This window comes from Polypterus senegalus, chromosome 4 (assembly GCF_016835505.1).
Source record: "Polypterus senegalus isolate Bchr_013 chromosome 4, ASM1683550v1, whole genome shotgun sequence".
NCBI lineage: Eukaryota > Metazoa > Chordata > Cladistia > Polypteriformes > Polypteridae > Polypterus > Polypterus senegalus.
The window spans coordinates 28,599,969-28,616,698 of NC_053157.1; the positions used below are offsets into that span (position 1 = coordinate 28,599,969).

Here is a 16,730-nt window from a genome sequence, read left to right on the forward strand (position 1 = left end):
CTTTGATCTGGAGTAAACAATGTGCAGTAAGTCCTCCATCTCGGACGTATCTGGCTTGTTTGTTACACACTGAAGTTTATGACAATGTTTATGGCTTACAATATTTTAACAATCTCTACTCTCAGGTCCTGGTTCGCTTTATGTATTCTGTGAGTAAAGGCTACCGAAAGATTACTTATCACAACTGGAGGCATGGATTCAACGTTGGACAGACTATGTTCACATTACTTACGGTAATGACATTATATTTGCACAACAATTACTCCCCAAAATTAAAGTTTTTTCAAACTGTGAAAACCTAGCACCTAGTTTCAGTAATACCAATTTTCTTTGTCTGCTAGACAGGACACCTAAAACAGTATTATACAGACTTAGAAGTGATGGCCATGATCACTGCGGCATTTTTGCATGATATTGATCATAGGGGAACCAACAACTTGTACCAGATGAAGTGAGTACACTTAAAGAATCTTTACAATCAACACTTTTCACAGAAAAATACCAAATTCTGATTGACATCAAAAAATAATTATTCTTGCAGTGAACTCTGCTTTATGTAGCCTGGATCAGAACAGTTTGAAAATAAATACTTTCGGTGAAAAATGGAAATTGAGGAGTAACCATTGCTTTTGCTTGGGCTAGTATGTCAGTTATTGATTGAATGTAATAGACATAAGAGCCTGCTAAGATCAAATGTACCTTTTGGCACTGAGGTCAGTACTGTGTCCACATACGTTTAGAGGTCTGTTTTCAACACTGGCCAGGTGACTGTTTGGAGTTCGCTAATTCTGCTGCTTCAGTGTGGATTCTCTTCACAGTACTCCACTTCTCATCACATTACAAAGTTTAAATATTAGACTGATTGTGCATTTTAAATTATTCATATTAGTACTATCCCATCCAAAATTGATTCCTGCCATACAATGGATGCTACATGAATTAAGATATAGCTTCTCACAACCATAAAATAGAATAAGCAGGTTCTGAAAATCCATACATGAATAAATATTCATTTGAACGTGGTTTCCCCTAACAGAAAAACAGAAAGACATTTTCTTGTAAACTAACATAAACCAGTTGTTTTGCCATCCGCTATTGTACAGAATTTTACTAAACATCTCTAGCAAAAATTGTATTGTTACATCATACGATAATTATGTATTCTCAGCATTGTCACAGACTGGACATGTTACAGCCTAAGTGGCTGAGCCAAAGAAAACATCAGTAGCTTGGAAGTTATATTTTTTGTATTTATTTATCTATTTATTTTGTAGGACATTTGGCCTAACTGCACTGTAGTAGGTTTGTACATCATTTTCAAGGGCATGAAGAGTCAACACCTATTTAAGTAGTTCTGTATTCAAGACAAGAGCAATTTGTCACAGATAATAACACAGAAGATAACAATATATTAAGTAAAACTGCATAATTATAAGAACTCCGTTTAAATATGAGAACTGTGTTAAATATCTTGTAATTAAAGGTATTCTTTTTGTTTATCTAGAAATTTTATTGGCAACTCCAAAAGCTTCATTTTCATAAATTAGCAATCATTCATTTAGTACAGGCCCTGGAATTAAGGCAGGAACCAACCATGGGCAGATTAAAGACGGCATGTTACAGAGTAACAATAACAACTTTTCATGCTAGATATCTTGAAATGGCATTCAATAAATTAGCAGCTAAAAACATGTTGGTAGTAGTATGTACATTAAGTAATATATTACATTTTCATTCCCTGAATTTTTTAGTTAAACAACACTACTGACTAGAATCAATATGCATGCTGAACAGTATCCGTAATTGTTCATTGCATATTTAGAGTCCTGTGGTGGGCTGGCACCCTGCCTGGGGTTTGTTTCCTGCCTTGCGCCCTGTGTTAGCTGGGATTGGCTCCAGCAGACCCCCTTGACCCTGTGTTAGGATATAGAGGGTTGGATAATGGATGGATGGATATTTAGAGTCACTATGTGTTTTTTTTTATAATAACAGATCACAAAATCCACTTGCCAAACTTCATGGCTCATCCATCTTGGAGAGACACCATCTGGAATTTGGAAAATTTTTGCTTTCAGATGAGGTATTTTTATGAAAAATCAAATGTCAATAATATGATAATTAATTAAATTAATTTAAAAAAGCTTTATATAAAAGTGAATAAGCTTGGATGTTTCTTTAAGCATGATTATATAGTCATATGCTACAATTGTGTTTCTCTGTAATTATCTTATCTCTATTTGAACTCTCCAGTGTGAAAAAAATTTTTCAGTCTACTGTAGATAAACAGTTTTATTACAGCTGAATAAGTTGGATAGTATATTAAGATAGCTATAAAGAATCTTAACAAAATGTATACCATGGGACCTGCCATGGTAACTGGGCTACTTATAAATACAAATATAATAACCAAAATAAAAAACAGCAGTTTTAATAAATCCTTATAAAGGCTAAATACAACATGTTAGGAGTATTCTTAGTTCAGGTAATTTTTGAGATATTTTGTGTCAATATTTGGAATCGATTTTGACTGTTATTTAGGGTCCTGGACATTTGCCTTCATTCTGATCTGCCATTGTTAGGGCACTCGTAGTTGTCTTGTGTGTGTCTTTTAAAAAGGGCATGACCCTGATTTCGCCATGGCCTTATTTGTGAGTGGTCTGTTTTGTTATGAATGAAAAGCATCCAGTATTTGAAAGTGGCCAGGAGAAGAAAGCACAAAAACAGACAAAAGGTCAAAACCAGAAAGATCAAAAAAGCCAAAATCAAAGACAAAGTCAGACTCAAGAAACCAATAGCAAAGGTTGATGATACATAAGAGATTTAACATTTTCTGTATAGCAATTCGGAAAGGGTTTTTCCTAGCCATGGATTACATTTCTTTTTACAGTTTGACCACAACAAGATAGAATAGCATACTCGTGATCATACGGTGTCAGTAGTAGGATTGAGTCCACAACCTTAAGATTTGAAGTCTAAACTCCAAAGCCTTAACCACTACATCACACTCCCTGTGAAAATATTAGCCATTTATAAAAAAGAAAAAAAACAACAAATATTGTTTATTAAAAGTGATTTGTTAGCATAGTCCTTCTGATAAATCCATTTTAACTGATGGCACTATAACTCAGACCCTTTATCTTACTAAATTTCCTGGGCGAATCCGGGTAGCACAGCTAGTATAGAATATTTGTGAATATCTGTTAGCTCAAATTGTTGAGTTTTTTGCTTTAACCTGTTTTTTTTTTTGTAATTTCTTTCTTTTTTTTCTCCCAGTAGAAAGAACTTTCTTATAAGTTTCTTTCCCTTGGTAGAGTATTAAAAAGGCCTCATTTGTTACACATCTAATTATTATTTTTTTTTTTTTTTTTTCAAAAATCTGCTTCTGTCTGGGCTTCTTTGAGAAAAGGATGAATTTGAACTGTTTTTAATTTTCTTCACAGTCATTGAACATTTATCAAAACCTAAACAGAAGACAAATAGAACATGTCATCCATCTTATGGACATTGCCATCATCGCTACGGACCTGGCACTATACTTCAAGTGTGTAAAATTAAAATGTGCTCTATGTACATCATTTTAAAAGTAAAAATACTTTCTTGCAGGGTTTACAGATTTCAGGTAAATTTACAGACAGCCTGTTAAGGACCTATTTAAAAGGTGAATAATGGATATTAATATATCCATAAAATAATTAAATAAGAACAAATTCTAAGAAAATGTAATTATTAATTTGAATTAATTTCTATTGTTGAGAGATATATAGAAATTTTTGAAACTGGTGTGGAAAGCAAGGATCGATCATTCTAGTTTTTATAAAGGAAAACATTGGACACTGCATATTGTAAGTCATATAAAATGGAAATGGCCAAAATCAGTCATTCTGCAAAAAATGTGAAAGTACAATGTATGTTTTTTGGCAGATTTTCTTTGAAGTGTTCAGTTGTTCTCAAATAAATGTTTTTCTTCCTTGGCTGTTTATATTGCCAGATGTTGCAACGATGACACAGTCACTCAGGAGCAACTGCCTTCTTTTATTTATTTTTTTTAACCTCTATGATCAGCAAAAGCTTCTCCTCTAAGATAATGTTCAACATTCAGTCGTAGTTGGAATCCCTTCTATAGATTTTATGCTGTATAATATTTTCTTTATAAGATCTTGTTATTGCTATATGCTGTCTTTATGGCTTAGATGGCTGGGATTCTACAGGATATAACATCATTTACATAGAAATATTATAGGACTATTGAGTTGAACTACAGTCTAATGTTGGAAGACTGATGGAGTTAAATTACAGGATTAAGTGGTGTCACGACCAAAGTATTTACACATTTTAAGAGTTTAAGTAGGGTAAATGGTAGGAGTTATTTTAAAATCAGTTCTAAAAAAATAAGATTACATGGGGATGCAGAGAAGATGGTAAAGGACAGACTTTGAGCAAATGTTGGGTATCACTTATTCAAAAATGTGTCTGCTGGTTTCAACTTGTAGTTGAAAATAGGACCTTGGGGACTTTCATATATTGGCCATATTTTAGAAGTAAGCAGCAATTCACATGCTATGATGCAATGATTTGTATATATTTATGTGTATACATTTGTTTATGTCTTTAAGTTTATATTTATGCCAGTCAGTGTTTTTTATATTTATGCCACTTGTGTTTTTCACAGTTGTTGTATTTCAGTCATTTGGTTCAACATTTTAACAACATTTGAGGAGGTTCCTATTTCTGCTGTTAGCTTATATTCTGACCATGTATTAATATCTTTCTGCAAAACTGGGATTTGCATTAATTATTGTCACTAACAGCTCACATTGTATAGTGCTGCAAAAAGCCTCTGTGTTTATTTATGCCAATATGTATCCTTTATGTTACAGGAAACGAACAATGTTCCAGAAAATCGTTGACTTGTCTGAAACGTATGAAAATAGAAATGAGTGGGTCAGGTTTTTATCTGTGGAAACTACAAGGAAGGAAATTGTCATGTAAGTCAATTCAGCTAGAAGAAACTGGCCTCTTCTGTAAAATACATTTAGATGGTGTATCATATATTTTGTTACTGTGCCCAATGGTGAGGAAAAAGAGTATTAAACTTTGGAGAGTGACCATGGGGAAAAATGACCACAACAAATGCATCCTATTAGTAATTACCTTTGCCTTGGTAAATATTTAGTAAAGAATGACAATTGGCTAATCTTCTTTGCTTTTAAGAAGCTTAATTTGAAGGTGACTCACTGAAAAATGTAATAAAGAAATCACCAACCTTTTAGCAATATGTCAGTTCAGTGTCTTGGGTGGTTCTTGCTCCGAAGATGCCTTATTCTCTCTAATGTTAAGTGCGTGCTCTAATTAAACTGAAAAGTAATCGTTGACCTCTAATTTCAGCACAGGATGCTATGCTCAGCCACTGTGGTGTTTCCACTGTAATGCTACTTCTTGAAGTACTATGTCAGACTGTAACATTCGTCATTAAAAAAAGATATTTCAGTAACACAAAAACTTTAAATACTAGAAAGAGAAAGAGAAATCCTTGAAAACCACATAATATTATTTCTTACGATATGTTTAGGTGGGGTGGGACCTGGGATTGAGAATTCAGAACATTTAACATCTCACACCTCCAACTAATTTTCTCAACAAAATGGACATCACTGATCAAACCCTTGTCCCCCACCCGTTTCTTTTTTATTTTCTTTTTTTGAGAAACAAAACATTATAACAGAACAGAACTCTGTAAGACAAATTAGAGTAACATATGCTTAGAAAACATACAAAAAGAGCTCAGCGTTCTACGCCCAACTGACAAAAAGCAATACAAAAGAGCCTAGTCTAAAATAGTTATTAGTAGAATAAAAAAAAAAAATAAGCACGGCCACAGTATACTATTAGTGAATTCTTTCCAATTTCTGATTCTCATAAAAAAATTTTGATTTTTTTGAGTTTGAGGCGATATAGAAAATTTGCTTTCCCATTTGTTTATAGAAGGTGGATTTAGATTGTTCCAGTTCATCAAGACGAGTCTTTGTGCAAGCAGTTTGGTATAGGATATTACAACTGATTTTGCGTAGCACACTTTTATCCTATTTGGTTTTCCTCTAAAATACTGTTGTTAAGGCATTATGAGTGATTTTAAATCTAAGGCCATGTATGAGATATAGAATTGTTTTTTAGCCAAAATGGTTTAAGTATAGGGCATTCCCATGACACGTGATCTAGTGAGGCAGGCACTTAATGACATTGCTTATAAGTCAGGTCTTCGCCTGAGTAAAATTATTAGATAGTTTGAAACAAGACACAAAGGACAAGGACACAAATGAAAATGGTTTTGTTGAGCTACTGTGTGGTTGACACATATTGAACTAGAATGTATTTTATAAGTGGTTTAATTACATTCCTCTTCTGTGATTTTATTTAAAAGACCAATATCCTTTACTCTCTAAGATCAGTAAAAGGTACAATAAATTCTTCAACATTTTTTATAGATTTAGGAAATTCTGTCTGAGTCACCCTAATCTTTCTAAATAGAGATTGACAATTTAAGCAATTTAAATAGTAAAAAAAAGTGATAGTCTGTAATAAGTTTTCATCTATCTGTCCAATTTTTGAAACTGCTTGTGCAATACAGAATCATTGGAAATATTAAAGAAAGCAACCTTGAATGTGTTACCAGTTGATTGTAAGGCATACTGAGACATACACGCACAATCACAACACTTCATTTTAAACTATGGAATTAAACAAGCATGCATGTCTTTGGTATGCATAAGGAAAATAATACATGGAGAAAAACTACTCAGATAATCTGCAGCTTTCATGTATGCAACAAAAGGACTGAAATTAACCTGGATACCTAAGAAGTGTGAAAAACCAGCGCTCTTTAGTGCATCACTGTGTTTCATACTGTATATATAGAAGCTCTTTCTTTATCCATTCAGCGAAGAATCTTTTATACCGCGTATCTAATACAGAATTTCAGGAAGCAGAGTATGTCTTAATAGCGGGTAGAATGCAGAAAACAACTGTGGGCACAAAACCCAACTCTGGGCATGGATACTGGTCCAATATAGGGCCATTTTAACATTTACATGTTAAAATAGTTCTTAGAAGTAAGTAAATAAAATAGCTAAAATTAAAAAGTGTGAATTTACAGTATTTTTAAAAAAAGAAGAAAAAAGTCCGATTTCTAATGAATAGTAAGAGAGCAGTCACAGTGAGGCAATAAAAAGATGTATCGCCGTAGGTATAAAGGAGCCCAAGTAGTGTTTCTTAATATGCATCTGTTGCTAAGTCACTGGCTAAAGTGGCTAGAGAGGATGTGCAGCATTATTCATAACGGCTGTCATTTTTGTTTTCATTCTCTCTCTGCTATTACCTTTAGTAGGTTGAGAATGCCCCTCATAACTAAGCCTGCCTTCTTAATCAGCTTATTCATTTGATGATCCTCTCTTAAGATGAATCAAAATTGTACTGCCCATCACAGAGTTATAGAACATATACAGGATGTCACTACCCTCATTAAAGGAGTGCAATCCACTAAGAAAAAAGACCCTTTCCTGTATAGTTCTCCTGGTTTATTAGACCAGTGTAGCCTGTCATTGTTGCAGTGTACAACCTCCACATTCACTCCCTGATTAGTGATCAGATGAAGAGGTCACTTAGTGCAGCTAAAGTCAATAACAAACTCCTTGATTTTGCTGTTGAATTTATATTACAGTCCAATGTTGTATGTTATATCATTTCTTTAGGGCTATGATGATGACAGCCTGTGACTTATCTGCAATTACAAAGCCTTGGGAGGTCCAGAGTAAAGTAAGTAAATTGATACATTTAAAACCCATGAAACAGTATACTCTCTAACATGAACTGTTTATTCTATGCATATACATTGTTGTGATCATCATATCAAAATAAATTACAATTTTCAATGAAAATATTCATCTGTTTCAAAAGATTCAATTACTGTTAAGCTTTTGATTAGTAATCATGCTTCAATATTAACTGCAGTAAATAAAATTTCTGAACAATAAATTTAAAAAAAATCTCTGTTCTCCAGAACCACAAAAGTGTTTCCATATTTTATTCACCTTTACATTAAAATTAATAAATACAATGAACTTCACCTAAAGTGATTACTTTAAGTGGTAATATGGCTTTGGAAGTTAGTGATGTGTCATCTGCAGTTCTGTTGTCAAAAGACTACAATAAGATGAAAGCAGACCTTTCTGAAAACATCATTATGGGTTAGTGAGTGTAAATTGATAGACAGAAATAACATGTTTATCCTTTTTATTAAGTCTACAACACCGTAAAGAGTTCAGAAAGTGAAGGGGTCCAAATACTTTCTGAATCCACTGTATGCCCAGAGAGGACTGGGCAGTCTGGTGGTCTGGAATCCCTACAGATTTTATTTTTTTTCTCCAGCCTTTGGAGTTTTTTTTTGTTTTTTCTGTCCACCTGGCCATCGGACCTTACTTATTCTATGTTAATTAATGTTGACTTATGTTTATTTTTTATTGTGTCTTCTATTTTTCTATTCATTTTGTAAAGTACTTTGAGCTACATTTTTTTTTGTATGAATATGTGCTATATAAATAAATGTTGATTGATTGATTGAGACTTAGAGAAGCAAGGACATTGGGAGCCACTAGAAGGTGCTGTAGCCCTATAGCCAAAATGAGCAAGACGTTTTCTACACTTATATATATATGTGTGTGTGTTATTTACACAGAGACTGCTTAATGATAACTTAGGATGTGATGGGACTTGAAACCCATAATAGTAAGCCCAGAGTGGCAGCAGAATACATTACACATCCTTAGCATTTTCAGTGCTCTGTTGTGTGTCCTTTTTTATGTAGTTTGCTTTTTTAACTTTTGATACACCTAAATTGACACTGTATAATACCCTAACCTTTGTTTTGCTGATGGTGACTCTTGTCCCACCTCTTCTGTACACAATTGGAAAGCTCATACTGGGTCTAACTATTTATTTGATAAAGTGCTGCTAGTTAACAATAAAGACCTATGAAAGCTATTTTTGTTTTTCAAATTTTTAGGCTGTCTAACTATAGATCTCGTAACAGGTACACACTAGTGTATTTACCTAGAGAAGTTGCACCTTATTATATCGAAAATAAGGTATTATCAGGGTTTAAATATGTCAGCTTATAGTTTATACTTTCTTAATAGTTTATATTTTCTTCTATGCAAGATTTCAGTTTATAATTGTATAAGCGTTTTTTTTTTATATATATATATATATAAGGACAGCACAAAGCAAGTGACAAAGAACTAAGGATTATGAAATAGGAACTACTTAATATATATTATATTATAATATCAGCAAAAAACAGACTATGAACTATAGGTAATTTTAGAAGCATTTATAGATTTTCATATGCATTCTTCATTCTGTAGCTCACACTACTGTATATGTATTATTTTTTGCTTGTCTTTCAATAGATTTAAATAAAACCAGTAATGTAGAAAATTGAATAAAACAATGCACATTTAGAATATAATAAGAAATGCAGTGGTTAAGATGCATATAGCATCTTACCACTGATTTCATTCTGATTTGAAATATACAGGCAATGAATGTTTATTAGTGTACAGACCAAATTAATTTTGAGTAATTATTTTTAATTGATGAATGCATCCTGGGTATGACGTTAAACTGCATCCAGCCCTGCAAGCAGTCCTCCAACTTGCAGGGAAAACTTGGGGGTTGGTGGTAAGATTGGCACTCCAGCCGCTATAAAAACTTCACGCAGCTCCACGACGGCAGACTGGACTCCTTTCTGCTGTCCGTGGTAGTAACTCTGCTGCAGCCACCCTTAGGAAGACTGCTTGAATTATGAAGCGGAAGGGAGAAAGCCCTCAGGAGTCTCATCCCCGGCAGAGTCAAAGCCGTTGGAGAGCCAATGGGGTCAGGCCTGTTAAGGTTCAGAACTGGTGTGGTGCTGAGGCGTCGTCCACCATTTTCTTTGACTTTGAAAAATGTCAGGGGCTACAGATCGCTGGATCCTGGTTTCAGTGCCCTGAACCGCTAATTGGACTTGGTACTCCGATACTGGTAGTTCACTGAAGAAGATTGATCACATCCTCGTGAGCAGATGTTACAGGTTCCTACAAAACTGCAGGGTCTACGGAATTTTCCAGTTTGTGAATTCTGACTACAGACTTGTTGTTGCTACTCTGAAGATCCAGCTTATGTCCAGTAGGCTACCACCTACTAGGAGAATGAGGGAAGACCTGGCCAGACTCCAAGATCAGGCTGTTTCTAATTAGTTTGCATGCAGTTTGTGTGAGGAACTTGTGGACTCGGGTGCAACTTCTGAATCTAATGTAATATGGGAGACCTTCCATGACAAGATCCTGAAGGTTGCTCAGGGTTGTGTTGGTGTTATTGGTGTTCCCAGAAGGAGGTGTTTCTTCTCACAGGGCACCCTGGGTATCATCAAGAGGAGTCACAGCACACGGCTTGATGGCAACTCTGGTCTGTGCCAGGAACTGAGAAGGATGGCTGTGAGGGCTCTGAGAGCAGATAAGGAGGCATTTGTTAAAGGAATCTGTGAACAAGTGACACACCATCTATAATCTAGTGACCCAAGTCCTGCTTACAGAGGAATTGGAAGCATTATGCAGATCCAAATCTGTTCCTCAAAGAGCTGCAGTCAGGACGGGTGATGGAACAGTCCTTGAGGATGACACTGCAATTGTGACCTGCTTGGCTAGCTACTTTGAGCAGCTGTTTAAAGCTGATCCTCCATCTAGGACGTGGGACATCTCTGGGTCCACGTTTCTTGAGGCTGATCCTCCAATTAGCTGTGAACCACCCAGTCTCACTGAGATTCCACAGTTGGTGAACCAGCTGAAGGTAGGAAAGACTACAGGGATCTGTGGTTTTTGGGGTGAACTTCTCCAGGCTGGTGGTAAGCCTGTCCTCCTGGCATTGCAAGCAATCTTTGCCTCTTTTTGGGAGACGGGCATCATCCCAGCCGACTGGAACATGGGACTTGTCCCTGTCTGGAAAAGGAAAGGTCATTGCCTGGATTGTGGCAACTACAGGGGGCTCTCAGTGACAATGCTGTCAGTGCTGGGTAAAGTCCTTGCTAGGGTCATCCTCAATGGGATCCGTGATCACTTGTTCACCTACCAGTGACTGGAAAAGTTTGGTTTTATGCCTAAGAAGTCTACCATTGACCTCATCATGGCATTGAGGGTTCTCATGGAGAGTAAACACAAAATTGGCAAAGTTTCTTTGCAGCCTTTGTTGACTTTCATACAGCGTTCGACTCAGTTGATCAAGTTTCCCTGTGGAACATCCTGCCTGGCCAGTATACTGGTACGGTGAGTTAATTCTGGGGTTTGTCAGTGGTGTGTTCTTGGTGCTACTCTGTTCAATGCTTGCATGGACTGGGTGTTAGGCAGGGTCGTGGGGTCCAACGGCTGTGGGGCATCTGTTGGTGAAGAAAGAGTCACTGATCTTGACTTTGCCAATGATGCTGTGATCTTCTTGGAGTCAATAGAGGCCCTGATCAGGGCTCTTGACAGACTGAGCGAGGAGTTTCTGGGCTTGCAAATGTCCTGGATAAAAACCAAGATCCAAGCCTTTAATGCCGTCTTGGGCACGGCCATCAGCAGTGTGTCTGTCTGCGGAGAAAATATCAACCTGAGAATGGCAGGGATATTCCTGTTTTGCTATATGGTTGTGAGACATGGACGCTATCCAGTGACCTGAGATGAAGACTGGACTCCTTCAATACTGTGTCTCTACAGAGAATCCTTGGGCACCGCTCATTTGACTTTGTGTTAAATGAGCAGTTGCTCATGGAGTCCCAAATGAGGCACATTGCCTGCATTGTGAGGAAGCGTCAGTTACGGCACAATAGCCATGTGGTGCAATTCCCCTCGGGTGATCTGGCTCACAGGATACTCATTGTTGACGACCCGAGTGGCTGGACCAGGCCAGTGGGACACCCATGTAATACCTGGGTGTGCTTCAATTTCTGGCTAGTATAAATGGTAGCTATCAGAAGTAAGTAACTGGAAATCCTCAAAAAGTAATCATTTCTGAGTATGAGTATGAGAAAGAACTTGGATAAAACAGATGTGAGCTAATATGTCTGGTTCTAGAGTTTATTGAGGATACTGGCACCCAAATAGGCAGACAAGACACCTTTTTTGCAGCATTATGACCAGGAAGTTTCAAAACATCAAGAAAAGTGAAAAAACTATAGGTAAAATTTTCAGTCTCCTTTCATGATTTCAAGACTTTCGCATATGCCAATGGCTTTGGCTAAAGCCAACATTGATAGAATGCCACATGATGGTGTCATCAAACGCAGTAACTTCATTTCAGTAGTAAACCACAATACTGTATGCTATAAAATATCCAGTACATTTACTGTAGCAATATGAAAACAGTAGACATAGTGTCACTACCATACTGCACACAGATCAGGATCTAGTATGGCCAATTATAACTGGCTGTGCCAGCACAGACTGACTCTGTACATCCATTTTTCACTCCAGGATATCTGTTTAGAACTATGTGTAGGATTCTAGAGAAATATAAGTGCACAAGTTAACCTAACATGCACGTCTTTGGAATGTGACAGGAAACCAGAACAGATAAAACGTGACAACACGGGAGATATGAAAACTGCACACACATTGCCTGGTTGGTTGGGAATCAAGCCCAGGTCCCAGGAACCATAAGTCAGTAGTCATAATAATTTTGCTACAGTATGTTAGCTAAGGTTCCCCTAATTGGCCGAGTGGGGCCAGCTGTTTTTTTATGTTTGTGATCCATGATAATCAAATATAAACAATAACTTTACTTTGCAGGTGGCTCTTTCTGTAGCAGCAGAATTCTGGGAGCAGGGTGACCTGGAGAGAACTGTTTTGCAGCAGAATCCTATTGTGAGTAATGTGCTTTATTGTGTAAGGTCTGTTTCACCACTGTGGTCAACTCCATTTATTTTTATATAGCAGTTCTACTTTGCAGATAGGCTTAGAGTGCTTGAACAGCTTCAGAGATATAAACAGATTAACACAATCACAAGGTTCATCCTTTCTAATAACATTTACATTTATTTACTTAGCAGACACTTTTATCTAAAGCGACGTAAGAAAGAGGTCAGCATAATCAATTAGACATCAGTATGTGGAACTGCTTAGAAACAAGTGTTACCGTTCAAGGTTACAAAATTGATCATTAAAAGTGAACAGCTCAAACAAAATACAAGCAATTCCTAGGTTACAAAAACATAACAGGCAAGGTCAGTTAGACAGAAATACACCAAACAAGAGAGTCTTCAAACTCTTCTTAAACACATTGAGGAAGTCAGAATTTCTAATGGAGGTGGGCATCCCTTTCCACCAGCTAAGAGCTACACATGAAAAGAGCCTGGAGTGAGATTTTGTGGCATCACCAAACACTGTTCATCAGCAGACCTGAGTGTGCAAGAAGGAGCAAAGAACCTCACAAGTGTCTCCATATACATACCTGTAGGTGATGACCCATTACACTATAGGCAAGCGTCAAAGGATTTGAAGTTAATATCTGCTGCTACAGGAAGCCGGTGCAGTAATCTGAAAAGAGGAGTGACATGTGCCCGCCTCGGCTGTTTGAACACCAGACGTGCTGGTGCATTTTGAATCATCTGCAGACACTTGCAGTAGTCCAAATTTAACACACACAAAGCCTGGACCAGGAACTGTGTTGCATAGTCAAAAAAATTACAAAATTGCATGAGCTTACCTAAGTTGCACTGGAACCACCCCACTGTAGGGGGACCAGTTCATTGTCTATTCATGCAGACACTCACATTCATATACAAAGCACCAGGGATTTCTATCAATTTAAAGCACATATATTGTAAGTGAAAAGCACTAACCTGCATCACACCATACTCTGTGGTTATTTAATTACCTTTTAAACTGAGCTCCACAGCAATGGCATCAACATAATAACAGTGCCAGACTTGTGACAATAATTCCTAGCTAGAGAAGGTATTTTTTAATGAACACTAGACAATTTCTATGCATGAAAGTGAACCAGACTTTGCACAAATGATCAGTCCATTATGGTGGTGAAAATTCCATTTTCACCAGTATATTTTATACATAAAGCAATTTTGCTTCTAAAATTTAGCGTTTTTCTACTTACTATACGTATATCTGTGATCTTTTTGTATAAGGATTTTCACATTACTTTTTTCTAATAAAGAATAATTGTTGATTTCTGTGGTATCCTTGTATGCCGTAAGTTGGTATATTCTTTTTTTTTTTTCTAGCCCATGATGGACAGAAACAAAGCAGCAGAACTTCCAAAGCTCCAGTGTGGCTTCATTGACTTTGTCTGCTCGTTTGTGTACAAGGTAGCAGAATATGAATGCTCCAGTAGAATGCCTTATAATTTATATTCTGTTTTATATTTTAGTGCATTAGGTTAACATGCAGGTAGGTCTGCTTGTAACAAGTTTACAGATTTAGCTATGGGATGTAATGGCTGTAGTCAGGCTATGTTTACTGTAATACAAAAAATAGCAAAAGTTAAGGAAATGGATGAATAGATGTAATAACTATTTTTACTGTCTCTTGAACTTTGTTCTAATAAAACATCAAACTTGTCAAATATTTTACATCAATTGAATGTTATGTTTTTGTATATTGCACATCTTGCTCAAAAAGTGTACTTTAAATTATAATCTAGGTCTGTGCAGAAGAATTTAATTAAGTACCAACTGGCCCAGTCCACAGTAAATCATGAACTGGCACTTAAAGCTAAGTAAGTGACATCTGATTGACAGGATCCTTCAGTGTAACTTCAGTCCACAGTACCTAAAAAGTCACTTGTGACATGTTCACTCAAGGGCTTCAGTTCTCAACACACCCATCCCAAGGTGTTGGTCGCCAGTTCTAATAAAATACGTACATTGCATCAACAGATGGGGTACACAGCCGACACTATAGCCTAGTAAAGGACATTTTAAAGAAGTACTAACTAATCCTACTGGAACCCAGTGACGGTCAAACAGATAGAAATGGCTGATGATCTGACCAGAGAGGTCTCAAACTTGGGCCCTCTTTATATCTGTTAATTACATTTGTTATGTATTTATATGATTTACTCCTGCTCTCATTTTGCAACACTATTGATCAGCAGAATGTTTAACGGGCTTCAATGAAAGGTACTTCACCTATATCTATATATTTTCTATATTTTTCCTTTTTTTATTTATTAAGATAAAGTATCAGTTTATCTCATGCCTCAATTTCGTGACTTGTGGTGTGGGATTCATAACAGCAGTGCCAACATTTGCAGTGTGCCCTCGTTGGAATGAAAAATGGAATGCATTACAAAATACTGTACATTCCAACAGATGGTGCATCGCATATGTTAAAGCTGAACACATCTAAGCGATGGTAACTGCCAGATGGACAGCTTATATAGGAAGCAAAAACTTTGTTGTCCAGTGTTTCTAGTTTTACTTCTACAGTATGTTTATGTTAGTAATAATACTAAAAAAAAGCAAATATTTTATTTCCATTTTTGCATGTGACTTTATAATTATTTTTCACCATCCACAGGAATTTTCTCGCTTCCATGGGCAGATCCAGCCAATGTATGATGGCCTGCTGAATAACAGAAAAGAGTGGAAGGCACTGGCTGATGAATATGATGCAAAAATGAAGGCAATTGAAGAAGAAAAACAAAAAAGGGAGATGGAACTAGCCGCTGCAAAGGCAAAAGGTCAGGGTGGCTTGTTCACTAATGTTTCATTTTTGCAAACTCACTTTACTCACTGTACACTTTGGACAGGTAAGTTGTGGTTTCTGGAATTTTAAAAGGACACTGGCTATTGTGTGTCAATCAGTTTAATAATCTGCACAGTTTAAAATAGAGCTGTGCGCGAAGGCTGCAGCCAGCACAGTGCTACATACCGTAAGCAAGAATAGCAACAATAAATTTAACTGAATTCACCTGCACTTTTTACTAATCAGTTTTTGTGATTTTATTTATTTCCACAGCCAAGGGACAAGAAGGTGGAGGCTCAACATCTAAAACGTGCTCAATCTGCTAACCATAAATCCCCATAATCTACCTGTATTTATTAGAATTGGATTTTTGTTCTCTTCACTATATACACCAAATCATGAAAAAATGAATATTTCTAAAACCAGGAAAATGATACACATCTAATCGTGATCAAAGAGAAAATAATCCCGATTACCACTACATGTCAGTTTTAAACATATATGATTCAGAACAACCTATGTAAGTATTTTCTCCCTTTGAGTTGTCCATATCCATTGCAGAAAGAGGGCTCACCTCCATCCTCACTAGGATACTTTTAGATCAAACACAGGCTTAGCAAATGCGTGGACTTGACCGCTGCTGGAAGCAACCAAAAAGAAAACAGACTTTTATCTACCGTATACCAAGTTTCCTTCTTCAGACCATGTTTATTGAATGAAATACCCAACATTGTCTATTAAAAAAGACAAACAGAGGGCCTTGACCAAATAAGACAATGTCTTCATAATCTGGCACTGCCTGAAGCTCCTTGTCATTGAATTGATCTTAATTACAGTTGTAATATATTAAGTACAGTTTGAGTAGTGCTGTTATTTATTGTGATGTATGATACAAACAACTTAAAGGTTTATGGTCTCAGTCTGTCATCTCTACTTTAATTTGTATTTATTTCAGAACTGAAC

General features: G+C 36.4%; 1 protein-coding gene across 1 annotated transcript in view; it reads left to right on the top strand.

Moving 5' to 3' along the window:
* The window catches only part of pde6b (phosphodiesterase 6B, cGMP-specific, rod, beta), a 38,476-nt gene extending 22,326 nt beyond the window's left edge, over positions 1-16,150 (top strand). The window contains exons 13-22 of the mRNA XM_039750387.1: positions 126-233; positions 342-451; positions 1,993-2,080; positions 3,441-3,541; positions 4,878-4,985; positions 7,746-7,809; positions 12,852-12,926; positions 14,303-14,386; positions 15,600-15,762; positions 16,041-16,150. Coding sequence (XP_039606321.1) covers positions 126-233; positions 342-451; positions 1,993-2,080; positions 3,441-3,541; positions 4,878-4,985; positions 7,746-7,809; positions 12,852-12,926; positions 14,303-14,386; positions 15,600-15,762; positions 16,041-16,093 — 954 coding nt within the window. The 3' untranslated portion in view covers positions 16,094-16,150. The remainder of the gene's footprint in view (positions 1-125; positions 234-341; positions 452-1,992; positions 2,081-3,440; positions 3,542-4,877; positions 4,986-7,745; positions 7,810-12,851; positions 12,927-14,302; positions 14,387-15,599; positions 15,763-16,040) is intronic.
* The last annotated feature ends 580 nt before the right edge of the window (positions 16,151-16,730 follow it).